Source organism: Chrysemys picta, chromosome 1, assembly GCF_011386835.1.
Source record: "Chrysemys picta bellii isolate R12L10 chromosome 1, ASM1138683v2, whole genome shotgun sequence".
Lineage (NCBI taxonomy): Eukaryota > Metazoa > Chordata > Testudines > Emydidae > Chrysemys > Chrysemys picta.
The window spans coordinates 343,744,895-343,768,901 of record NC_088791.1 but is presented as its reverse complement, the minus strand read 5'-3'; the positions used below and the strand labels follow the sequence as shown (position 1 = coordinate 343,768,901).

The following is a 24,007-nucleotide window of genomic DNA, read 5'->3' as shown; positions in this document are numbered from 1 at the left end:
TATCACCTGCCACGGGTTTGGTTTCTCCACTCCCTAGGGGGAGAAGCGCCTCGTTTTGATATGTTTTTCTTTGTAAATACACACTTTCTTTTGTTTCAGAAGGTGCAGGATGTAACTGAGGGCCTCTGTTTTTTTATTTGATTCGGACGAACAGGGAGGAACTGGTTGAGAATCTGAAGGTGGAAGGCAACTTGGTTGAAAGTGACCATAAAATGATAGCGTTCTTCTTCCAGTAGTGTCCCTATGGGTGCCCACTTCAGGTGTGCGTACACCTCATGAAGCTTTGGTTGGAGACTTTTCAGAGTAGTGCCCGTTCGACCCATGCATATGCCCTACGTCTCCCGGTGCCCCGCTCCAAGGCTATACAGGTCTGCATGGGCCACCCACCCTCAGTTCCTTCTTCGCCTCCTGGGCCTGGGACGGAATATTCGTGTGCCCACTTAGGAGTCAGAGCTCGTACCTAGTCTGATCTGTCTTTCTTCTGTCTTACACCCTGTCACAGAAAGAAAGAATCAACCCCGCACTGGGCAAGCAGCGACCGACCAATCACTGTGGGCCCAAAAGACCCCCACGCCCCCTGCCCCACGGCTGTGCATGCTCCAGCTGGAGGGGGCAGATAGAAGGAGGCAGCTCAGCTCAGCTCAGTCGGGGCTGACTGAGGAGGAGGAAGGACGTGTGCTGGAGGCTCTGGCCGTCCTGGTGGCTCGCACGCCTGGGTAAAGGGCATGGGAAACAGGGGCTCTAATGGAGACACTCCATTTACAGTGCTCTTCAAGGATAAAGTTTCTTGTGTCCACATCCTCAATTTTTACTCAAGGTTTCGTCTGAGTTTCATATCAACCAAGTTATCCATCCCCCAGTATTTTTCCCTAAACCACATTAGTACAAAGAGGAGGATGCTGCTTTACACACCCGTAGGGTTACCATATTTCAACACTGAAAAAAGAGGACACTCCACGGGGGCCTGGCCCTGCCCCAACTCCACCCCTTCCCCACCCCCGGCCCCACCTCAGCCCTGCCCCTTCCCCAAAGCCCCTCTGCCACCTCCTCTGAGCACCCTGCATTCCCCCTCCTCCTTCCTGCTCTGATCTTGGTTGGGGGTTGCTAAGTGCTTCCCTGCTCCCCACTCACCCTGCAGCCCCGGTACCCCCCGCCCCTGCAGCCTCTGCGCCCCCTGCTCCCCACTCGCCCTGCAGCCCCTGCACCCCCCTGCCCCTGGAGCCTCTGCACCCCCCGCCTGTCCTGCTCCCCTGGCAGCCTCTGCCTGCTGGAGGCTTCAGACGCTGGGCAGCGCGGGTCCCTGCAGCCCCGGCCGCAGCTTCCTTCCTGCCGCCGAGCTCATTCCCCGGCCTGTCTGTCCCCATGGGAAACAGCTCCCGCGACGCCGGGTTCCAAGCTGCGCGGGGCAACGGGGCCACAGGAAGGGTCCCCCAGTGGTCGGTGGGGTCCCTGCCCACGAGGAAAGCCCGAGCCCCCCCCCCCGTTCCCCACCTGAGCATTGTAGCTGGGCTGCGCTGCGGACCCAGCGGGTCGTGCTGGGCAGACACTGGCTTATGCCTCCCTATTTCCCCGGACATGTCCGGCTCTTTGGAAATTCCCCCCGGATGGGGATTTGAGCACCAAAAAGCCGGACATGTCCGGGGAAATCCGGACATATGGTAACCCTAAAACCTGTGTTTGTAAGGTTATTAGTATTCTGATTTATTATGTTTGTATGGAACTGTAGCAGGATGCTGGTGCAAAAGCACCTAATTACCACTGCACAGCCAGCTCCAATCAAGAGAAATAGATCGGGGCTGGTGAAACAGACCTGATGCCTGGCCTGGGGACTGGCTCCACCTGCGGGCCTGACAAGCCAGCAGTGATAAGGGCTGGGAGCCAGAAGAAAAGCAGCCAGGGAAAGGTCAGGCAGGCTCCTAGCTGTGGGCTGACTGCAGGAAAAGAGGGAACTAACCCTGCAAGCCTTGTATATAGCTCAACACTGGTGGTGGGAGAACTGTGTGTGTGTGTAAGTAAAGCCACGGATGCTGCATAACTGGAAGCCTCTCTGCACTTTATTGGGACAGCCAGTGGGCCCAGGAAGAGGGGCGGGGCAGAGAACCTGTCACAGGAACCCATTTTGTTATCTAAAATGGAGGACTTGGTCATGTGATCAGGAGGGCAGTTGGAGTGTTTTCCCGCCCTTTCCAACAGTCAGCAGTGGCTCAAGTAGTAAACAAGTTCCAGTATTAACTGGATTTTCCCAGGGATTCTATGGGGTTTCCCTGAGGGGTTTCGCTCTATAGAGTCTATAGAAGAGCGGCAGTGACCTCAGTTCGGGGCTGCCCATCCGAGTGGCAGGTGCGCGCGGGTTTTGCTTCCACAGGTGATTGAAACTCCAGACAAGTGCCATCTCCAGCTATTACTTACCATCTGCAGCAGTTAACTTCCACCATTGTCATTCGCCTGTGAACACCCGCTGTCATCTCGTGAGCCTGCTGCCGTGTCATCTGGAGCCAGTGAGAAGGACGAGTCATCGAGGGATCTCCTCAGAGTTCCTCTCCAGAGGCTCTGTACGAGCCAAAGGATCGAGGTCCTGAGCGACCATCAGAAGGGTGACATTGTATGTTTACTTACCGTTTGTACTCCACGGGGGTCTAGTTTGGGTCTTGGCTTCAGGCCACAGATGTTCTGAGTTACTGTACCGATAGAGAGAATAAATTTCTGTTATTGTTTTATGCATTTTTCCTGTTCCCATTTATGTACCTCAGTTTCCCCAAAATAAACACAATGTGTTTGGTTTATATACACCTGATTCCACTTGCCTCATTCCAGCAGAGGGAGAGGAAGGGAGGTTACATAAGGAGGGCTAGCTTGGCTACCAACCAGGTGATAGATACTGGAGCTTGCAGTAAAGGACTATATTTTTGTTGGGGGGGTTCCCTGCAGCCTTTCCATATTTTATTCCTTGACCTAACATTGCCCTCCTCAACAACTGCCCCAAACTTCTCCCGCTCCCTAAACTTCAGCATTGAGTTCCAGGAGTTAAAGGTACCTGCTCAGGATTGCCTGTTGCTTGGCAATCCTGACTTGCAAGCCCCCCATGGAGTAAATTTTGTGTTTGAATAAATTCAGGTGCTTGCCGTCCTTAGATTTAGGCACTGGGGCTTGCTGACCCTGCCTCTCCTCTCCCTCTCCTTTACTGCCGAGACTACCAATGAGCAAGGCTGTGGGTGTGTGAACAGGTAGTCAAACCCCTTGGAGGGCAAAAAGTACTTCCTCTCCGCACCCTTAGTGGTGGGAGGGATGGAGGCTGGGGTCTGCCAAATGGTCTTTGCATTGGCTTGTATAGTTTTGATGCGGGGTAGAGTGACCCTGGATGGTCCTTCTGGTGCTAGGATGTCCACCATAGGGTCCTTCGGCTCTATCACCTCCTCAGCCTGCAGGTTCATATTCGGTGCCACCCTGCACAGGAGTTCCTGGTGGGCACGGCTATCTATAGGGGGTGGTCCCGAGACAGAGGTACCTGCCATCGCCTCGTCCGGGGAGGATGACGAGGACGCTAGTGGAGGAACTGGGTCTGCCACACCTTCTTGGTCTTCGGGGACCTCCTGCCCCACCTCTAGCACCGTGCCAGCCACTCCAGGGTCTGGCTCAGGAACTGTGGTGTGTTCTGGAGGAGATGGTGCGACTGCCGACTCCTCTGCACCCCTAGGGGTGGGGCGACTAGCTCCTATCTCCGGCACCCTAGGCTCGGACACCACTGAGCGTGAGGCCTTGGACTGGCTCCTGCCTCCGGCACCTTAGGCTCAGATGCCACTGAGCATGAGGCCTTGGACTGGGCACCCTCGGCCTGGTGGTCAGACCAAAGGTCCATCCAGCCCAGTATCCTGTCTACCGATAGTGGCCAATGCCAGGTGTCCCAAAGGGAGTGAACTTAACAGGTAATGATCAAGTGATCTCTCTCCTTCCATCCATCTCCACCCTTCGACAAACAGAGTCTAGGGACACCATTCCTTACCCATCCTGGCTAATAGCCATTAATGAATTTATCTAGTTCTCTTTTTAACTAAACAACTGTAAAATCAAACAGTCCGAATCAGAAGCAAGGGAAATGTGGAGCACTTTCAAAGCAAGACGCCACAGTTCCAACGACCGTCACTGGCGATAAGAAGGAACTGGAGAGGCACCGGGTTGGCAGGGTCATTATATTAAGCGCCATGGAGGCACCACTCCAGGGGGCTCCACAGCTGACCTGACGGGTGCTGCTAGGGGAAAAGCTTTCCGACGGCTGTGCACGTGGCGTGCGCACACCTAATTGGAATAGATATGAGCAATCAATCACTCGAAGAATAATCACTTCCCTCGATCTGCTGGCAATGTTCCTACTAATGCAGTTCAATATGCCGTTAGCCTTCTGGGCAACAAGGGCACACTGCTGACTCATATCCAGCTTCTCATTCACTGTAATCCCCAGGTCCTCTTCTGCTGAACTGCTGCTTAGCCAGTCGGTCGCCAGCCTGAAGCAGTGCATGGGATTCTTCCATCCTAAGTGCAGGACTCTGCACTTTTCCTTGTTGGATCTCATCCAATTTCTCTTGGCCCAATCCTACAATTTGTCTAGGTCACTCTGGACCCTATCCCTACCCTCCAGCATCTCTATCTCTCCCCGCAGCTTAGTGTCATCTACAAACTTCCTGAGGGTGAAATCCATCCCATCATCCAGATCATTAATGAAGATGTTGAACAAAACCGGCCCCAGGTCCGACCCCTGCTGGGGCACTCCGCTTGATACCGGCTGCCTACTAGACATCAAGCCATTGATCACTACCCATTGAGCCCAACAATCTAGCCAGATTTTTATTTCTTTAACTTGCTGGCAAGAATACTATGGGAGACCGTATCAAAAGCTTTGCTCAAGTGGAGATATATCACGTCCTCCACTTTCCCCATATCCACAAAGCCAGTTATCTCATCTTAGAAGGCAATCAGGTTGGTCAGGCATGACTGACCCTTGGTGAATGAATCCACGTTGGCTGTTTCTGATCACCTTCCTCTCCTTCACGTACTTCAAAATGGAGAAGTGCCACTAGGTGGCGAAGCAAGACTGCCAGATGCGGGAAATCAGGGAGGGACTGACTGAGGGGTGGAAATGAGAGGCGCTACAGGATAACGGGGGGGGGGGGGGGGGCGGAGGCAGAAGCGGTGGCCCCAGATAGGCAGGTTCCCATGCTGGGAGCCTACCTTTCTGGGGAGAGCGACGCTGGGGCTTTCTCTGTGCAGCTGAGAGGCCAAGGCATGCAGCGAAAATTCATCACGTGGTATTGGAAACAGCCTGGCCTAATGGTTAGAGCACAAGCCCCAGCACTGAGTTCTAGCCCGGGCTCTGCCCCTGACTCACTGCCAGACCTGGGGCAGGTCACCGCCCTGCTTCGTGCTTCAGTTTCCCCATCGATCTCCCGGGGAAGGACCAGGAGATCCCCCCCCCCTGCTGTGAAGCACTGGGAGAGCTGGAAATATCGAACAGGGAGGGTAAGCGGCCGATGCAGGAGGCCCCACTCCATGATCACAATGGTCTCTGCTGGCCTGGGACCCTGGCTGGGGCTCGCTGGGTGAGAAGGGCTGAGCCCAGGGACTGGCTCAGCCCCCCGGGGTCACCCCTGGGACTGCGGGGTTCACGGGGCTTTACACCAGCCAGGATCTGGGCAGTTCGCGAGAGCAGCCCCGTTCCCCCGGCAGCTTAGGATTTACCTCCGGTGCCGGGGGAAGCGATTCAGCTGCACGCCGGCCGCGGGAGGAGGGAGCCGGGGACAGGCAGGGAGCGGGTCCTGCTGTTCCCAGCGCCCTGCGGTGCCCGAGCTCCGTGGAGCCGTGAGTGAGGAGCAGAGTCTGTGCTGAGGGGCGGCTGGGGCAGGTCTGATGGGGGCGGGAGGGACTCGGTACAATATGGGGGTGTTGGGGGACTCCTGGCCCCTCCCCCCCAATGAGCCAAGTTCCCCTCAGCCCCCATCAGACCTGCCCCCCATTGCGTTGAGTCCCCCGCATCAGACCTGCCCCCGCCACTCCCCATTGCATATTGGGCTGTATTAGCAGGCGCATTGCCAGCAGATCGAGGGAAGCGATTCTTCTTCGAGAGAGAGATTGCTCATATCGATTCCAATTAGGGGGTGTGCGGGTCCTGCTGCTCCCAGTGCCCTGCAGTGCCCTGCAGTGCCCGAGCCCCGCAGAGCCATGAGTGCGGAGCAGAGTGTGCGGTGAGCAGCGGGGGGGGGGCAGGTCACATGGGGCAGGGAGGAACTCGGTGCAACGGGAGGTGGGGGGGGCAGGTCTGATGGGGGTGGGGGGGCTCGGTGCAACGGGAGGTGGGGGGCAGGTCTGATGGGGGTTGGGGGGCTCGGTGCAATGGGAGGTGGGGGGCAGGTCTGTTGGGGGGGACTCGCCATGACTGGAGGCGGTGCGGAGGCTGCTTTGGGGGTGGGGCGCTGTAGCACGTCTCTTTAGCAGGAATCCTGGACGGAGCAGTGGCATGGGGAGGGGCTTGGACTTGGCTCAGTAGGGCTTGAATCCCTGCCAGGGTTAGAGCTTCTCCTCTCACTTCTCTTGCTGTTTCTAGGCTCCCTGGTCTAGTTTGTCCCGTTCCCCGCTGGAAAGAGCAGAAAGCCGGGCCAGGAGGGAGAGGCCAGAGCCGGTCTGCATTGGAGACAGCGCTGCGGGGATCCCCTCCAGCAGGGCAGGCACCGGCTGACGGTAAATTGCTGCCCTGGGCTGGTGCTGGGAAGGTCTGGGCTTGGAGGGAGGCCCCTGTTTGTCACTTGGAGACAGTGGGGAACGGGTTCTGATCGCTGTGACGCTGGTGTAAACCCAGAGCCAGAAATTCCTCTGGCGTAACTGAGCAGAATTTGGCCCTAACTCAGTGTCCTGGCCCCACCCCCTGCTGATCAGGGCTGGATCCTGCTCTCATTGAAATCAGTAGGAGCTAAGTCTGTGCTGAGCCCCTTGCAGCATTGGTCCCTGACCTGGTTGCCTGGTGCAGTGAGTCTATGGCAGAGATGGGGAGAGAAGCCAGATCACCTGACTTGTGGCTTAACCACGGGGCCATCCTGCCTTCATCCATGTTTCGCTGTGGCCAGCATTTGTTCTTTTTTTAACAAAGGTAAAATGTCCCTCCTCTAATCTAGGTTGATCCCTGGGGGCTTCTCTTTCTGTTTCTTTCCCTTCCTGGCTCTGCACTCCCTCCCTCCGAGCTGTTGTTCGTGGAGGTGTTTGAAAGAGAGGCCAAAGTTTTTCACTGACACTTTAATTAAAAATGTCGTGATCGCATTTCTCCCGTCGTTATCTACAAAACCTCAATGTGGGGCTTAAACTGCCCCATCTCCCTTTGAAGTGTGCGGGGAAACTCTGGGCGGCAGCAGCAGAGCATGGAGGAAACAAAGTCCATTTTGGGGAGTTGGGAGCGAAAGAAATAGCAGCAAAAGGAAACTGAAATAAGGATGTGCATAGCTGGAGGTGGGCTGTAACCACGTATGGCTGAGCTCTGCAGCACGCAGCTAATGCACTCCGACCTTTACGGCTCAGGGTTATTACTTGTTCTGTCTGAGGAGCCCAGTACGTTTCCTGTCTGAGCAGGTGGGTGCAGCTCTGTGGCTGAGAGAAGCTCCGTAACTAGTATTGTTTTAACCCCCTTGATCCCTTTTCTCTCCCAGCTGAGGTCTCTGGTACGTCGAGACATCATGATCAAGGCTTCGATGAGCTCTGGGAAGGTGACTCTCTTCCACCAGGATCCACGGAGTGGGGTCACCTATCGGGTCCCTGCACTGCTGTATATCCCCACAGACACGCTCCTGGCGTTCGCAGAGAAGCGCTCCTCTGCCAGGGACGAGGACGCTGAGTACCTGGTGCTGAGACGAGGTCGGAAGACAGGGACTTCGGTCGAGGTAATTCCTTGCGCATTGTTTCCCTGCAGACCCCCCTCGCTTAGTGCCCGCTCTCTGCCCGAGTGTCTCAGCATTAGCGCTTCCCGGGGTTCTGCCTCTCCCTGGATACCTGCACTCCAGGCTATGCACCCCCCAGTAGCTAATGATACTGGCACAGGGCTAGCTCCTGTGAGGGGCAGGGCGCTCCCATGAGGTGCCGGGGGCCTTTACCTGCCTTTTGAAGTCCAGAGGGAGTTGAGACTGCTCAGCACCTTGCAGGATCGCACCCCTAAGGACTATGATGGGGGAGGAAACCTGGCAACCGTACTGCCGCCCTGGGCTGGGAGGCTCACTCCAAATGCAGTGTAGACGTCCGAGAGAGCAGCTCAGGAGAGGGAGGCCGGGCCGGGGATCTGGCTGGGATTGCGACAGTCCCTTTCCCACAGAGCTAGTGACTGCGTGATTGGCATGTGTCTTGTCTCTAATTGCAGCCAGCTTGTGTCTGGCTGGATCCACGTAGGGAGGAAAAGCAGAGCCAAGCAACTAAAGCAGAAGCCAGCGCAGCCGTGAGGGGAGCTGCTGCAGCCCCGCCCATGCTCCCGTAGGGGAAGGCAGAACCAAGAGCCTAAAATGAGGCTCTTCGATCCCTGTTTTGGCACCTGCTTGGTTTTCAGAAGTGCTGAGGGCCCAACAGCTCCCCCTGGTGGTGGGGTGAAGTGTGAGCTCCAAGGCCCATCCGGTTCTGAGGCGGCCGTACGGGATGGTCATCGTAATGAGGAGTGGGCCCCGCTGGCTTACCCCTCTGACCTACCTGTTCTTGCCCCCTCTCTCCTGCTGCAGTGGGGGCCCAGTGAGTACTTGACGAGCGCAGAGTTACCGGGTCACCGCACGATGAGCCCCTGCCCGGTGTACGAGCGGAAGAGTCAGACTGTTTTCCTGTTCTTCATCTGCGTGAGGAAGCACGTCACAGAGCAATGGCAGATCTGGACCGGGCAGAACGCCGCCCGGCTGTGCTACGTCTGGAGCGGAGACGCCGGCCAGACCTGGAGCTCCTTAACGGACTTGACGGAGCAGGTGATTGGGGAAGACTTGAAGGACTGGGCCACGTTTGCAGTGGGGCCAGGGCACGGGGTGCAGCTCAGCTCCGGGCGGCTGGTGATCCCGGCTTATACCTACCACATTACCGCTCGCTGCTGCCGCCTGCCACTGCCCTGCTGGACCCTGCCCCGGGCCTTGGTCTTTTATAGTGACGACGGCGGGCAGCGCTGGCACAAGGGTGAGCTGATTAAAGGCATGAAGACAGGGGAGTGCCAGGTGGCCGAGGTGGCGTGCCAGGCCTGTGACCCCGTGTTGTACTGCAATGCCCGCACCCCCCGCCAGTGCCGGGCAGCGGCGCTCAGCACAGACCAGGGGCTGACATTCGAGAGCCCCTCCTCGTGTGAACAGCTGTGCGAGCCGCCTGACGGCTGCCAGGGCAGCGTGGTGAGCTTCACGCCGACAGCAGGGCTTCTAGAGGCCGATGGCGTGGAAGAGCCAGACGCCCCAGCCTACGAGATGACCTGCCTGTTGAACGATGAAAACGCCCCCTCCACCATCCGCAGAAGCACCATGTCATGGCTGCTTTACTCCCACCCAATGGATAAATGCAAGCGGGTCGACCTGGGCATCTACCTCAACCGGTCCCCACTGAATGAGGCCAAGTGGGAACACCCCTGGCTCCTGTACAAAGGGCCGTGTAGTTACTCGGACCTGGCCGTGTTACAGGAAGCGCCAGCGCCGCTCCTGTTTGGCTGCCTGTTTGAGTGCGGGGTGAATTATGCGTGTGAGGAGATCGCCTTCCAGCTCTTCTGCTTTGAGGATCTCCAGAAGGACAGAGTCTCCCACCGCTCCTTGGAGAATCAGCCCAAAACAAAGCTAAAATGCAACTAGCAATCTCCTCCGGGGGGGTAAGTGAGGCAACATCACCCCCCAAGATCCTCACCCCCATGAGGCCTGGGCTTCTGAAAGCAGCCTCTTTCGGGTGTCTCTGGTTTGGGGTCTAGGACTTCCTAGGGCAAGGAGGAGCAAACTACAGCCCGCGGAATGTGTGTAATAATTTCTGTGGAGTTGCGACAACTGTTTTGTCAGGGTGGATGCACCATGGCCTTGTGCCAAAATTCTTATGCTCTTCCAATGGAAATGCTTAATGTCCACCACTGCCCCCAGCTGGTTAGAATCACATCAACTCATAGGTGCAGGAACTAGGGGTCTGGGGGGTGCTGCAGAACCCCCAGGTTTTACGCGGGGCTCCACTTCTGGCCCCACACCTGGGATTCCGGCTGCTGGCCCCGCGCCCAGAGTCCTGGCTGCCGGTCCTGTGCCTCGGGGCTCTGTTCCTGGCCCAACATGTGTGGTCCTCTCCTGGCGCTGAGCCTGGGATTCCGCCCCCAGCTGTGGCCCCAGTCTCAGCCCCCTTACCCTGTCCATGTCCCCCCTCCCAGAGCCACGGCCCTGCTCCCAGCCTCAGCTCTAGGTGGTGGCGGGGGAAGCGGATATGGGTAAGGGGGGGTGCAGCACCCCCCCTATAAAAATGATACTGGAATCCATCTTAAACCTAGTGCTTTTTCATTTAGAAGAAGGGATGGGAACCCAGAGAAAGACAAAGGATTCCTGCCTTGTGCCAAAGATATAAAAGGGGGTAGAACAGAACAAAGGGAGCTTCCAGTCATGAGAACACCCCGGCTTTCCATTTAAAATGTCTGTTGGAACTGACAAGGACTGTACCAGGGGAAAGGATTGGGTCCAGACTAGGAAGGAGTCTAGTCTGTGAAAGAAGCTTATTGGAACATCTCTGAGGGAGAGATTTACTTGTAATCAGTTTCTTTATGTATTAGGCTTAGACTTGCATGTTTTGTTTTATTTTGCTTGGTAACTTACTTTGTTCTGTCTGTTATTACTTGGAACCACTTAAATCCTACTTTTTATACTTAATAAAATCACTTTTGTTAGTAAACCCAGAGTAAGTGATTAATACTTGGGGGAGCAAACAGCTGTGCATATCTCTCTATCAGTGAGGGCGGACAATTTATGAGTTTACCGTGTATAAGCTTTGTAGGTAGTAAAACGGATTTATTTGTGGTTTGGATCCCATTGGGAACTGGGTGTCTGGGTGCTGGAGATAGGTGACCTGCTGAGCAGTTTTTGGTTAAATCCTGGCTTTGGCGACGTGGACCAGACCTGGGTCTGCGTTGCAGCAGGCTAGCGTATCTGGCTCAACAAGGCAGGGTTCTGGAGTCCCAAGCTGGCAGGCAAAATGGGCTCAAAGGTAATTCCAGTACATCAGGTGACATTCCCAAGGGGGTCTCTGTGACTGAACCCATCACAGCAAGACTCTGCACTTGTCCTTGTTGAACCTCATCCAATTTATTTTGGCCCAATCCTCCAATTTGTCTAGGTCCCTCTGGATCCTATCCCTACCCTCCGGTGTATCTACGTCTCCCCCCAGCTTAATGTCATCCACGAACTTGCTGAGGGTGCAATCCATCCCATCATCCAGATCATTAATGAAGATGTTGAAGAAAACTGACCCTGGGGCACTCCACTTGATGCCAGCTGCCAACTAGACATCGAGCTGGTGATCACTACTCGTTGAGTCCAATGATCCAACCAGCTTTCAATCCACCTTATGGTCCATTCATCCAATCCATGCTTCTTTAACTTGCTGGCAAGAATACTGTGGGAGATCGTATCAAAAGCTTTGCTCAAGTCGAGATATATCACGTCCTCCACTTTCCCCATATCCACAGAGCCAGTTATCTCATCATAGAAGGCAATCAGGTTGGTCAGGCATGAGTGGCCCTTGGTGAAATGAATCCACGCTGGCTGTTTCTGATCACCTTCCTCTCCTTCACGTACTTCAAAATGGAGAAGCGCCACTAGGTGGCGAAGCAAGACTGCCAGATGCGGGAAATCAGGGAGGGACTGACTGAGGGGTGGAAATGAGAGGCTACAGGATAACGCGGGGCGCAGAAGCGGTGGCCCCAGATAGGCAGGTTCCCACGCTGGGAGCCTGCCTGTCTGGGATGAGCAGCGCTGGGGCTTTCTCTGTGCAGCTGAGAGACCAAGCGCCTGCAGCGAAAATTCAGCACGTGGTATTGGAAACAGCCCGGCCTAATGGTTAGAGCACAAGCCCCAGGACTGAGTTCTAGCCCGGGCTCTGCCCCTGACTCACTGCCAGACCTGGGCCAGGTCACCGCCCTGCTCCGTGCTTCAGTTTCCCCATCGATCTCCCGGGGAAGGGCCAGGAGATCCCCCCCCTGCTGTGAAGCACTGGGAGAGCTGGAAATATCGAACAGGGAGGGCAAGCGGCCGATGCAGGAGGCCACACTCCATGATCACAATGGTCCCTGCTGGGCTGGGACCCTGGCTGGGGCTCGCTGGGTGAGAAGGGCTGAGCCCAGGGACTGGCTCAGGCGGCCCCCCGGGGTCACCCCAGGGACTGCGGGGTTCACGGGGCTTTACACCAGCCAGGATCTGGGCAGTTCGCGAGAGCAGCCCGGTTCCCCCGGCAGCTTAGGATTTACCTCCGGTGCCGGGGGAAGCGATTCAGCTGCACACCGGCCGCGGGAGGGGGGAGCCGGGGACAGGCAGGGAGCGGGTCATGATGCTCCCAGCGCCCTGCGGTGCCGAGTCTGCGGTGCCGGGAGGTCGGGGGCAGGTCTGTTGGGGACAGGAGGGACTCGGTGCAATGGGAGGTGGGGGCAGGTCTGATGGGGGCGGGGGGACTCGGTGCAATGGGAGGTGGGGGCAGGTCTGATGGGGGCGGGGGGACTCGGTGCAATGGGAGGTGGGGGGCAGGTCTGATGGGGGCGGGGGGACTCGGTGCAATGGGAGGTGGGGGGGGTCTGATGGGGGCGGGGGGGACTCGGTGCAATGGGGAGTCGGGGGCAGGTCTGTTGGGGGCGGGGGGACTCGGTGCAATGGGAGGTGGGGGGCAGGTCTGATGGGGGCGGGGGGGACTCGGTGCAATGGGAGGTGGGGGGCAGGTCTGTTGGGGCGGGGGGACTCGGTGCAATGGGAGGTGGGGGGCAGGTCAGATGGGGGAGGGGGGGACTCGGTGCAATGGGAGGTGGGGGGCAGGTCAGATGGGGGAGGGGGGGACTCGGTGCAATGGGAGGTGGGGGGCAGGTCTGATGGGGGCGGGGGGACTCGGTGCAATGGGGAGTCGGGGGCAGGTCTGTTGGGGGCGGGGGGACTCGGTGCAATGGGAGGTGGGGGGCAGGTCTGATGGGGGCGGGGGGGACTCGGTGCAATGGGAGGTGGGGGGCAGGTCTGTTGGGGCGGGGGGACTCGGTGCAATGGGAGGTGGGGGGCAGGTCAGATGGGGGAGGGGGGACTCGGTGCAATGGGGAGTCGGGGGCAGGTCTGTTGGGGGCGGGGGGACTCGGTGCAATGGGAGGTGGGGGGCAGGTCTGATGGGGGCGGGGGGGGACTCGGTGCAATGGGAGGTGGGGGGCAGGTCTGATGGGGGCGGGGGGACTCGGTGCAATGGGAGGTGGGGGGCAGGTCTGATGGGGGCGGGGGGGGATTCGGTGCAATGGGAGGTGGGGGGGCAGGTCTGTTGGGGAGACTCGCCATGACTGGGGGTGGTGCAGAGAACGCTTTGGGGGTGGGGCGCTGTAGCGCGACTCTTTAGCAGGAATCCTGGGCGAAGCTGTGTCTGCAGGGGTGGGGAGGGGCGGACCAGTGGGCTGGGCTCTGCTCGGCTCGGCTCGGCTCACCTCAGTAGGGCTTGAATCCTGCCAGTGTTAGAGCTTCTCCTTTCACTTCTCTTGCTGTTTCTAGGCTCCCTGGTCTAGTTTGTCCCGTTCCCCGCTGGAAAGAGCAGAAAGCCGGGCCAGGAGGGAGAGGCCAGAGCCAGTCTGCATTGGAGACAGCGCTGCGGGGATCTCCTCCAGCAGGACAGGCACCGGCTGGTGGTAAATTGCTGCCCTGGGCTGGTGCTGGGAAGGTCTGGGCTTGGAGGGAGGCCCCTGTTTGTCACTTGGAGACAGTGGGGGCCGGGTTCTGATCGCTGTGACGCTGGTGTAAACCCAGAGCCAGAAATTCCTCTGGCGTAACTGAGCAGAATTTGGCCCTAACTCAGTGTCCTGGCTCCCACCCCCTGCTGATCAGGGCTGGATCCTGCTCTCATTGAAATCAGTAGGAGCTAAGTCTGTGCTGAGCCCCTTGCAGCATTGGTCCCTGACCTGGTTGCCTGGTGCAGTGAGTCTATGGCAGAGATGAGGAAGAAGGAGCCCAGTACGTTTCCTGTCTGAGCAGGTGGGTGCAGCTCTGTGGCTGAGAGAAGCTCCGTAACTAGTATTGTTTTAACCCCCTTGATCCCTTTTCTCTCTCAGCTGAGGTCTCTGGTACGTCGAGACATCATGATCAAGGCTTCGATGAGCTCTGGGAAGGTGACTCTCTTCCACCAGGATCCACGGAGTGGGGTCACCTATCGGATCCCCGCGCTGCTGTATATCCCCACAGACACGCTCCTGGCGTTCGCAGAGAAGCGCTCCTCTGCCAGGGACGAGGACGCTGAGTACCTGGTGCTGAGACGAGGTCGGAAGACAGGGACTTCGGTCGAGGTAATTTCTTGTGCATTGTTTCCCTGCAGACCCCCCTCGCTTAGTGCCCGCTCTCTGCCCGAGTGTCTCAGCATTAGCGCTTCCCGGGGTTCTGCCTCTCCCTGGATACCTGCACTCCAGGCTATTCACCCCCCAGTAGCTAATGATACTGGCACAGGGCTAGCTCCTGTGAGGGGCAGGGCGCTCCGATGAGGTGCCGGGGGCCTTTACCTGCCTTTTGAAGTCCAGAGGGAGTTGAGACTGCTCAGCACCTTGCAGGATCGCACCCCTAAGGACTATGATGGGGGATGGGTACGTCCACAAACCCCCATCAACGCTCCTCCCCTGCCCACAGCCATCTGTTAATTCCCTTCTCAGAATCCCCTGCTGCATCTTTGCCCCTGCGCCTAGCTTACAAGCTTTCTGGGGTAGAGACTTTTCACAGCTGGATATGTCTTGCATGGGGCCCAGTGCATCGTCAGTTCTTAATGATACGCCGGGGGGCTCCTGGATCCATTTTATTCCTGGAAGCCCCAGTGGCTAGAAGAGCCTTTTTTCTCTCCCTCTCCATCTGGCTAGATGATTATGAATGATTTATTAAGCACCAACCGCATGTGCCCACCCATTGGTGCTGGACCACCACCCCCACACCAACAATCGGTTTGTCTCTGCTAAGGACCCCACCATGTCTTGGGCTGGGGCACGGCGTTCTAGGTGGAGGATCCTCCGCTGGGCGCTTTGTTCCCCTCCCAGCTGATCTCTCAAATGCTGAAAGCTGTTCCCTCCCAGGGCAGGGTGCGAGCCTTCTTTATTCACACCGGCTTTTGCCTGAGCAGAGCGGGGAATTCAGAGTCCGAGTCAAACTTCCATGAAAACAAGCCCTGATCTCATTGCTGAGACGCTTCTCCTGAGTGAGAAATGTTGCTGCTCTGAAGATAGCTGTGTAGACAGCACTTGGAAGTTACGGCTCAGACTGAAGCCAACCCCAACCCCCCCACCCCCCTCCGACTTCAGAGCCCGAGCTCCAGCCCCGGCCACAACTTCAGAGCGCTATCTACACCGCTCGCGTGAGCCCGGCTACCCCACTAGGGTTGCCAACTTTCTAATCCAGCGTTTCTCTAATGCGGCCACCAGGGGCTTTTCATGCAGCCACGACAGCCTCCTGGGTGGCTATGGGGGAGTGGGGGAAGGACGGCAAAGCATCGGCCCCTCCCACTCCCTCCTTGTTGCTTCTGGATGCACCTCTGGAGAGAGGTGGGGCACAACACTGCAGGAGCAAGGTGAGTTCTTGTCCCACATTGTGGGGAGGGGATTTGGGCAGCAGGCACCAGGGGCGGGACTTCAGGAACCTGGCTCCAACCATGGTGCAGTGGGTACTGACCCCCCTGGCTCTGGCCACGCGGCCCTGGCCCCCAGCTGCAGGGCTTCAGCCTCCGGCCCCTGGTTCCAGCTGCGTGGCAGCAGGCGCTGGCCCCCAGCTCCAGTCCCGGGCTCCGGCCATGCAGTGGCCACAGGCACTGACCCTCAGCCACACAGCAGACGGCTCCAACTGCGGGGCTTTGGGCGCCAACCCCTGGCTCTAGCTGCTCGGCAGCAGATGCTGACCCCCTTCTCCGGCCATGGGGCTTCAGTCGGCCTCTGGCCCCCAGGTCCGCCGTGCGATGTTGGGCGTTGGCCCTGGGCTCCAGCCACGCGGCCCCAGCCCCTGGTGCAGACCCCCTGCCACAGCTGCATGGCAGCAGGCACCAACCCACAGCCCTGTTCCCGGGCTCCGGCCACACGGTGGCAAGAGCTGGCCCCAGATGCTGACCCCTGGCCGCGCAACAGCAAGTGCTGGCTCTAGCCACGCCACGGCGGGCACTGACTTCTGGCTCCAGCCACGCACCCATGGGCTCTGGCACCCAGCTCCGGGCTCTGGCTGTGCGGCGGCAGGCACTGGCCCTGGGCGCTGACCCACAGCTCTGGCTGCACGGCAGCGGGCTCCGATCCCTGGCTCCAGCCACACAGTTCCTGTTCTGTTCCGGGTTCTGGCTGCGGGCACTGAGCCCCAGTCCTGGCCGCATAGCAGCAGGCACCAGCCCCTGGCTCGGGCCACGTGACAGTGGGGATCATCACTCACCCCCATTGCCCATGACCCCTACTGCCTCCTATGGCCTGTATCCACCTAATCACCTCAGACCCCACTGCCTTCCTAGCCTCCCCCATCCATCCCACCATCACCTTTGGCCCTGCTGCCTCCCCTTTGCCCCCCCCATCCAGGGCTTAATGGGTCCTGGGGCTTGCTGAGAAAAGTGATATTAACAAACACGCAAGTATCACTTTCAACAGCAGACTTACTAGCTATTGGTGAAAAGTGATACTTGAATGTTTGTTAATATCACTCATCACTTTTCACAGTCTCCCAGGCAGCTAAAGTGTGCTGTGATATTAACAAATATACAAATATCACTTTTCACAGCAAGCCCCATGACTCACTAAGCCCTGGATGGGGGGGGCAAAGGGGGAGGCAGCCTTATTTTTTATTTGAGTCTGTCAAAAATCCCTACAAATATAAATTACAATGACTTGGTGTGTTTTTAATTGTTTTTCCTAACGTTAATTAAGTATTTTAGGAAAAAGTGTCAGTGCAGCCACCAGTGAGAGTTGGTGGCTGAGGCCACCAAAAAATTTGTTGTGAGAACCCCTGTTCTAACTGCACAAAACCAAACATCGCTTCGCCAAGGCCCCGCCCCCACTCGCTCCATCCCCGCTCATTCCGTCGCTCGCTCTCCCTGACCCTCAGGATGGGGCAGGGGGTTGGGGTACGGGAGGGGGTATGGGCTGGGGGGTGTGGGCTCTGGGTGGGGCCAGAAATGAGGGGTTCAGGGTGTGGAAGAGGGCTCCGGGCTGGGGCAGGGGTTTGGGGTTTGGTGAGGACTCAGGCAGGGGGGTGCTGGCTCTGGGGTGGGGCCGGGGATGAGGAGTTTGGGGTGCGGGAGAGGGTTCTGAGCTGGTGCAGGAGGTTGGGGTGCAGGGTGGGGTATGGGCTGGGGGTGTGGGCTCTGGGTGGGGCCAGAAATGAGGGGTTCAGGGTGTGGAAGAGGGCTCCGGGCTGGGGCAGGGGTTTGGGGTTTGGTGAGGACTCAGGCAGGGGGGTGCTGGCTCTGGGGTGGGGCCGGGGATGAGGAGTTTGGGGTGCGGGAGAGGGTTCTGGGCTGGTGCAGGAGGTTGGGGTGCAGGGTGGGGTATGGGCTGGGGGGTGTGGGCTCTGGGTGGGGCCAGAAATGAGGGGTTCAGGGTGTGGAAGAGGGCAGGGGTTTGGGGTTTGGTGAGGACTCAGGCAGGGGGGTGCAGGCTCTGGGGTGGGGCCGGGAATGAGGGGTTTGGGGTGCTGGAGAGGGTTCTGGGCTGGGGCAGTTGTTTGGGGTTTGGAGGAGGGGTGAGGACTCCAGCGGGGGGGTGCAGACTCTGAGGTAGGGACGGGGATGAGGGGTTTGGGGTGGAGGAGGGGGCTCGGGCAGGGTGCTTAGGGGGTGCAGGCTCCAGGAGAGAGTTTGGGTGTGGAAGGGGACTCCGGGCTGGGGCAGGGGGTTGGGATGCCGGGTGCCAGTGGCACTTCCAGGAGCCACACAGAGCTAGGGCAGACAGGGAGCCTGCCTTAGTCCCGGGCCCCTGCTGCGCCGCCAACTGGACTTTTAATGGCCCAGTTGGCACTGCCGACCAGAGCCGCTAGGGTCCCTTTTCGACCAAGCGTTCCACTCGAAAACAGGACGCCTGGCAACCCTACTGCCGCCCTGGGCTGGGAGGCTCACTCCAAATGCAGTGTAGACGTCCGAGAGAGCAGCTCAGGAGAGGGAGGCCGGGCCGGGGATCTGGCTGGGATTAGGGTGACCAGACAGCAAATGTGAAAAATCGGGACGGGGGTGGGTGGTAATAGGAACCTATATAAGAAAAAGACCCAAAAATCGGGACTGTCCTATAAAATCAGGACATCTGGTCACCCTAGCTGGGATTGCGACATGGAGAGAGCGACTGCGTGATTGGCATGTGTCTTGTCTCTAAGTGCAGCCAACTTGTGTCCGGCTGGATCCACGTAGGGAGGAAAAGCAGAGCCAAGCAACTAAAGCAGAAGCCAGCGCAGCCGTGAGGGGAGCTGCTGCATCCCCGCCCGTGCTCCCTTAGGGGAAGGCAGAACCAAGAGCCTAAAATGAGGCTCTTCGATCCCTGTTTTGGCACCTGCTTGGTTTTCAGAAGTGCTGAGGGCCCAACAGCTCCCCCTGGTGGTGGGGTGAAGTGTGAGCTCCAAGGCCCATCCAGTTCTGAGGCAGCCGTACAGGATGGTCATCGTGATGTACTGAGGAGTGGGCCCCGCTCGCTTACCCTTCTAACCTACCTGTTCTCGTCCCCTCTCTCCTGCTGCAGTGGGGGCCCAGTGAGCCCTTGAGGAGCGCAGAGTTACCGGGTCACCGCACGATGAACCCCTGCCCGGTGTACGAGCGGAAGAGTCAAACTGTTTTCCTGTTCTTCATCTGCGTGAGGAAGCACGTCACAGAGCAATGGCAGATCCACTCCGGGAAGAACGCCGCCCGGCTGTGCTATGTCTGCAGCGGAGATGCCGGCCAGACCTGGAGCTCGTTGACAGACTTGACGGAGCAGGTGATTGGGGAAGACTTGAAGGACTGGGCCACGTTTGCGGTGGGGCCGGGGCACGGGGTGCAGCTCAGCTCCGGGCGGCTGGTGATTCCAGCTTACACCTTCCACATTACCGCTCGCTGCTGCCGCCTGCCACTGCCCTGCTGGACCCTGCCCCGGGCCTTGGTCTTTTATAGTGACGACGGCGGGCAGCGCTGGCACAAGGGTGAGCTGATTAAAGGCATGAAGACGGGGGAGTGCCAGGTGGCCGAGGTGGTGTGCCAGGCCTGTGACCCCGTGTTGTACTGCAATGCCCGCACCCCCTGCCGGTGCCGGGCAGCGGCGCTCAGCACAGACCAGGGGCTGACATTCGAGAGCCCCTCCTCATGCAAGAAGCTGTGCGAGCCGCCACACGGCTGCCAGGGCAGCGTGGTGAGCTTCACGCCGACAGCAGGGCTTCTAGAGGCCGATGGCGTGGAAGGGCCAGATGCCCCAGCCTCCAAGACGACCTGCCCATTGAACGGTGGGAACGCCCCCTCCGCCATCTGCAGAAACACCGTGTCGTGGCTGCTTTATTCCCACCCAATGAGTAAACACAAGCGGGTCAATCTGGGCATCTACCTCAACCGGTCCCCATTGAACGAGGCCAAGTGGGGACACCCCTGGCTCCTGTACAAAGGGCCGTGCGGTTACTCAGACCTGGCAGTGTGCCAGGAGGCGTCAGCGCCGCTCTTGTTTGGCTGCCTGTTTGAGTGCGGGGTGAATCATGCGTGTGAGGAGATCGCCTTCCAGCTCTTCTGCTTTGAGGATCCTCAGAGCTAAAATCCGACTAGCAGTGTCCTCCGGGGGAGTAAGCACCCCCTCCCCTGGAGATTCTCCCGCCCATGAGGCCTGGGCTTCCGAAAGCAGCCTCTTCTTTTGGGTGTCTCTTCTTTGGGGTCCGGGACTTCCTACAGCCTGGTTTGCAGAAGACTTCCTAGGGCAGGGGTAGGCAAACTACGGCCCGTGGGCTGGGTTCGGCCCACAAGCCGTTTAAGACAGGCCACAAACTCCCACTGGGGAGCGGGGTCCAGGGATTGCCCCAGTCTGGTGGTCCAGTCGGGGTGCCAGGTCGGGGGCCGCACCATGCGGGAGCCGTAGCATGGCCCCGCTCCGGGGTACATGATCGGGGACCGCACCACGTGGCTCCCAGAAGCAGCCGCATCGTCCCGCTCCGAGGGTCGGGGGTCCCTCCACGCGTAGAAGCTGGAGAAGGGACATGCCACTGCTTCCGGGAGCTGCTTGAGGTAAGCGCCACTCGGAGCCTGCACCCCTGAACCCCTCCCCATGCCCAACCCCCTGCCCCAGCCCTGATCCCCCTCCCGCTCTCCAAACCCCTCAATCCCACACAGAGCCTGCACCCCAAACCTCTCAGCCCCACCCCAGAGCCTGCACCCCCAGCCAGACCCTGCACCCCTTCCCACACTCCAACCCCAATTTTGTGAGCGTTCATGGCCTGCCATACAATTTCTATTGCCTGATGTGGCCCTCAGGCCAAAAAGTTTGCCACCCCTGTCCTAGGGCCTGGTTTGCAGAGGAGCGAAGCATCCGTCACTCCATCTGAGATTGAGAACTTGGCCACAGCCCAGGCAGCCGTGCCAGCCTCTCCATTGCCATCCTACTGCTGTACCACCACCCAGAGCCAGATGCACCACCGCCAGGGGCCAAAACGCCTGCTGGGGTAAATCAGCTCCACAGGTTACACCAACTGAGGATCTGGCCCAGAGTGAGGACTGCTCAGTCCATACTCCACAGACCTGTCACTCCTTGGTCCCTCTGCTGAGACTGCCAGGGGAGGTGGCACATTCAGCTGGTGCTAATGTGGGCATTTACCCTGTGATATAGAGCTCCATTTTTTCCAGTGCTGTTGTTGTAGCCGTGTTGGTCCCGGGATAGGAGAGAGACAAGGTGGGGGAGAGAGAGACACACCGAGCTCTTCGCCAGGTCCGGGCAGGCTCTTCCCAGCGTCACAGCTCAGTGCAAGGTGGACAGATTGTGAAGTATAAGGGGTTAACACATGTTGCAAGAAGCCGTTCCAAACGAAGTGGGCAGCTGACACCTTTGCAGCCATAGGACTGAGGAGAGTTAGTGGGTTACAGATCGTTGTCATGAGACACAAAACCGGGGTCTCTATTGACTTAAGCTAGACCCCCAAAATCACAGACTCTAAGGGCCGCTGGTTTTATGTCTCCTGTAACCCACTAACTCTCCTTTGGGGAAGAAGAGCTCTGTGGAGCTCAAAAGCTTGTTGCTTTCACCAACAGAAGCTGGTCCGGTAAAAGCTGTGCCCTCACCCACCTTGTCTCTCTCCTACAGGCCCGTTCATCAAGAATTGCACTGAAACAAAAGAGAACTTACTCTGGGGGCGGGGGAGGGGAATCCGCTGTGCTGCTGGGGGTGCTGTCCTAAGGTCCCTGTAAGCTGCGTAGCTGCGCTGCAGCCTATTGAGCGCCACACAGGCACTCGGAGAACCCGCCTGGCAGGGACCTGCCACGGCTGGGGAAGGGCCGCCCCTCCCCCAGCCCTGACTCAGCCCCAGCCCTGCCGCAGCCGAAGGAGGGGCGCCGCTCCCCCGGCCCGAACTCAGCCCGGACTTGCCTCAGCGGGGAGAGGCGCCTCTCCCACCCCCAGCCCAGGTGCTGCTGTGAGGAGAGAGAGCTGGAGGGAATCCTCTCTCCCCGCCATAGCCCTGGGGCAGCCTGCACCCCAAACCCCTCATCCCTGGCCCCACCCCCGAAGCCGCACCCCTAGCTGGAGCCTTCACCCTCCCTCCCCTGCACCCTGACCCTCTGACCCAGCCCTGAGCCCCCTTCTACACTCTGAACCCCTCAGCCCCACCCCCACCAAATGAATTTTGTTATGTGCACCAATATGGAGGTGCTGTGCCTCCATATTGGTGCACATAATAAAATTCATTCCGCACACGGGTGGGAAAAGTTAGCGGGAACACCGGTGCAGTCTTATTAAAGGTGATACTAAGGATATGATCACTGAAGATCCCATGTTTGTAGGAGTTGTAGCTTAGCATCTTGGCCATTTCTCAGTTCAGGGAACCATCCGAGCAGCTTCCTTAAAGCGTTCTTTGCAGTGTCAGCTGGAGAAGTTGTTCAAGTATTTCCTCTCCTTGGGCACGTCCCGGTGTACATGGTGTGTGGGTGAGTGAGCTGTCTCTTCATTCGCTCTGTAAACCGCTCCAGGAGCATACACATCCCTCCCTTCATAAATCAGCACCACAGCGTCGCTTCTGCCCTGGGGAGCAAGCAGGCACCAGCTTGGAGGCAGACGCCGACGCTACTCTACATCATGTCTGTGCATGTCACCCCCAAGCCGTGCAGCATCTCTGCTGTGTTACTGATGTGCTAGAGACCCCAGGTTAACCTCTGGCTCTCCCTCCTGAAAATAGTTCTAGAAAGCCCTGTGGTGTAGTGTCTGTGGTGCTGGTTTGAGACTTGGGGGACCTGGGTTCTGCTCCCGGCTCTGCTGCTGAACTCCTGGGTGACCTTGGGCAAATCACTTTGCTTCTTTGTGCCTCAGTTTCCCCTTCCACCCTTTGTCATGTCTGTTTAAACTGTCAGCTCCTTGGAGCACAGCCTGTCTCTTACCATGTGTCTGTACAACAAATGGGGTCTGATCTCAGTTAGGGCCTCTTGGTGCTACTGGAAAATCAGTAAGTAACAGTATTATACAATATATATAGTATTATAAAAGTAATATATTTATAAGCAGTTACCTTATTTCTCCTTCCCCCGGCCCCCCTTAGTCGGCACTTAGCCAAGCAGTACATCTCTAGCCCTTACAGAGGCAGAACCTGCAAACACTTATCCACCTGCTTAACTCTACTCGCATGAGTAAGTGCCATTGACTTCAATGGGGCTCCTCACACAAGTAAAGCTACCTGCATTTCTAGGCTCTAGCCCCAACTCTTTCTTGGCGAGCTAGCAGGCCTGATTCTGATCTCAGTTGCTCTGGTGTAAATGACAGAGTTTCTTAGAAGTTGATGGAAATTCCAGGTGTAAGTGAGATGAAACCCAGGCCAATTCTTTTGAAATCAGTCCCTCCAGGATCTTTGCTGCCCTGCGAAAATCGCTTTAGATCCACTTGAGGATGAATTGACTTTTGTTTCTTACTTTTATATCGGTTCCCTGGTTGTAGCAACTGACACCAGTCCTGTAATGGCACCGATCGCTCACTTGCCATGAAACAGCTTCAACAAGAGAGTGGCTACAGAATTTAAAGGGCTAGATTCACTCATTCCCCACTGGCCAATTTGCATGTCTCCGGCAGCCCAAAACAGCTGGAGAATGTCACTGAATCTGGCCCCAGAGTCTGCTTGACCCAGATGCCTGGTTAAATCAGTAATGGGCAGGTGCTGGCTCAATGGCTGAGTGTAATATGAGCCAGAGAGACGTCGTTCTCCCGCTACGAGACAGGGACCAAGTGACCTTCTCCCCTGGATCATATGAACTGGAACCATAAACTCCCTAAACATTAGCTCTCACCAAATGAGGGTCAATCCATCCTCATCATCATATCCACTCATTATAATCCACACCCGAACATAGCTACTCTATGAACTTCATACCCTCATATCTCAATGTCTGTACTTTGACCCATCAACCTTTTACCCCCAATCGGGGATATCATGCCACCTGATCTTAAACCAAATTTTGCACCCTCGATAATCTGTATGTTATTCCCTGATAACCAGAAACTTTTATGCTCAAACTCTGTTTACTATTTTTTTTTCAACGTCATCTTAATAAAATTTTTATTTCTGTGGAGTCAGGACAACTGTTTGGTCAGGGTGGCCTTCCAATGGAAATGCTTAATGTCCAGCACTGCCCCCAGCTGGTTAGAATCACATCAACTCATAGGCAC

General features: G+C 57.6%; 2 protein-coding genes across 8 annotated transcripts; both read left to right on the top strand.

Annotated features, from left to right (window-relative positions):
- The first annotated feature begins 1,612 nt into the window (after window positions 1–1,612).
- Window positions 1,613–10,884, top strand: LOC135983584 (sialidase-3-like). 4 transcript variants are annotated; one of them, XM_065596199.1, is made up of 4 exons: window positions 1,613–2,602; window positions 6,593–6,726; window positions 7,683–7,913; window positions 8,733–10,884. In XM_065596199.1, the coding sequence occupies exons 3-4, from the start codon at window positions 7,710–7,712 to the stop codon at window positions 9,819–9,821; spliced, it is 1,293 nt and encodes a 430-aa protein (XP_065452271.1). In that variant the 5' UTR covers window positions 1,613–2,602; window positions 6,593–6,726; window positions 7,683–7,709; the 3' UTR covers window positions 9,822–10,884. The 4 variants fall into 4 exon arrangements, with proteins under 4 accessions (XP_065452271.1, XP_065452279.1, XP_065452276.1 ...); XM_065596207.1 differs by lacking the exon at window positions 1,613–2,602 and adding an exon at window positions 5,283–6,233; XM_065596204.1 differs by lacking the exon at window positions 1,613–2,602 and having other exon boundaries at window positions 6,523–6,726.
- On the top strand, window positions 7,776–23,909 carry LOC101952719 (sialidase-3-like). 4 transcript variants are annotated; one of them, XM_065596223.1, is made up of 4 exons: window positions 7,776–7,913; window positions 13,716–13,849; window positions 14,270–14,500; window positions 18,881–23,909. In XM_065596223.1, exons 3-4 carry the CDS (start codon window positions 14,297–14,299, stop codon window positions 19,910–19,912), a joined length of 1,236 nt encoding a protein of 411 aa, XP_065452295.1. In that variant the 5' UTR covers window positions 7,776–7,913; window positions 13,716–13,849; window positions 14,270–14,296; the 3' UTR covers window positions 19,913–23,909. The 4 variants fall into 4 exon arrangements, with proteins under 4 accessions (XP_065452295.1, XP_008172426.1, XP_065452291.1 ...); XM_008174204.4 differs by lacking the exon at window positions 7,776–7,913 and adding an exon at window positions 12,357–12,588; XM_065596219.1 differs by lacking the exon at window positions 7,776–7,913 and having other exon boundaries at window positions 13,505–13,849.
- The last annotated feature ends 98 nt before the right edge of the window (window positions 23,910–24,007 follow it).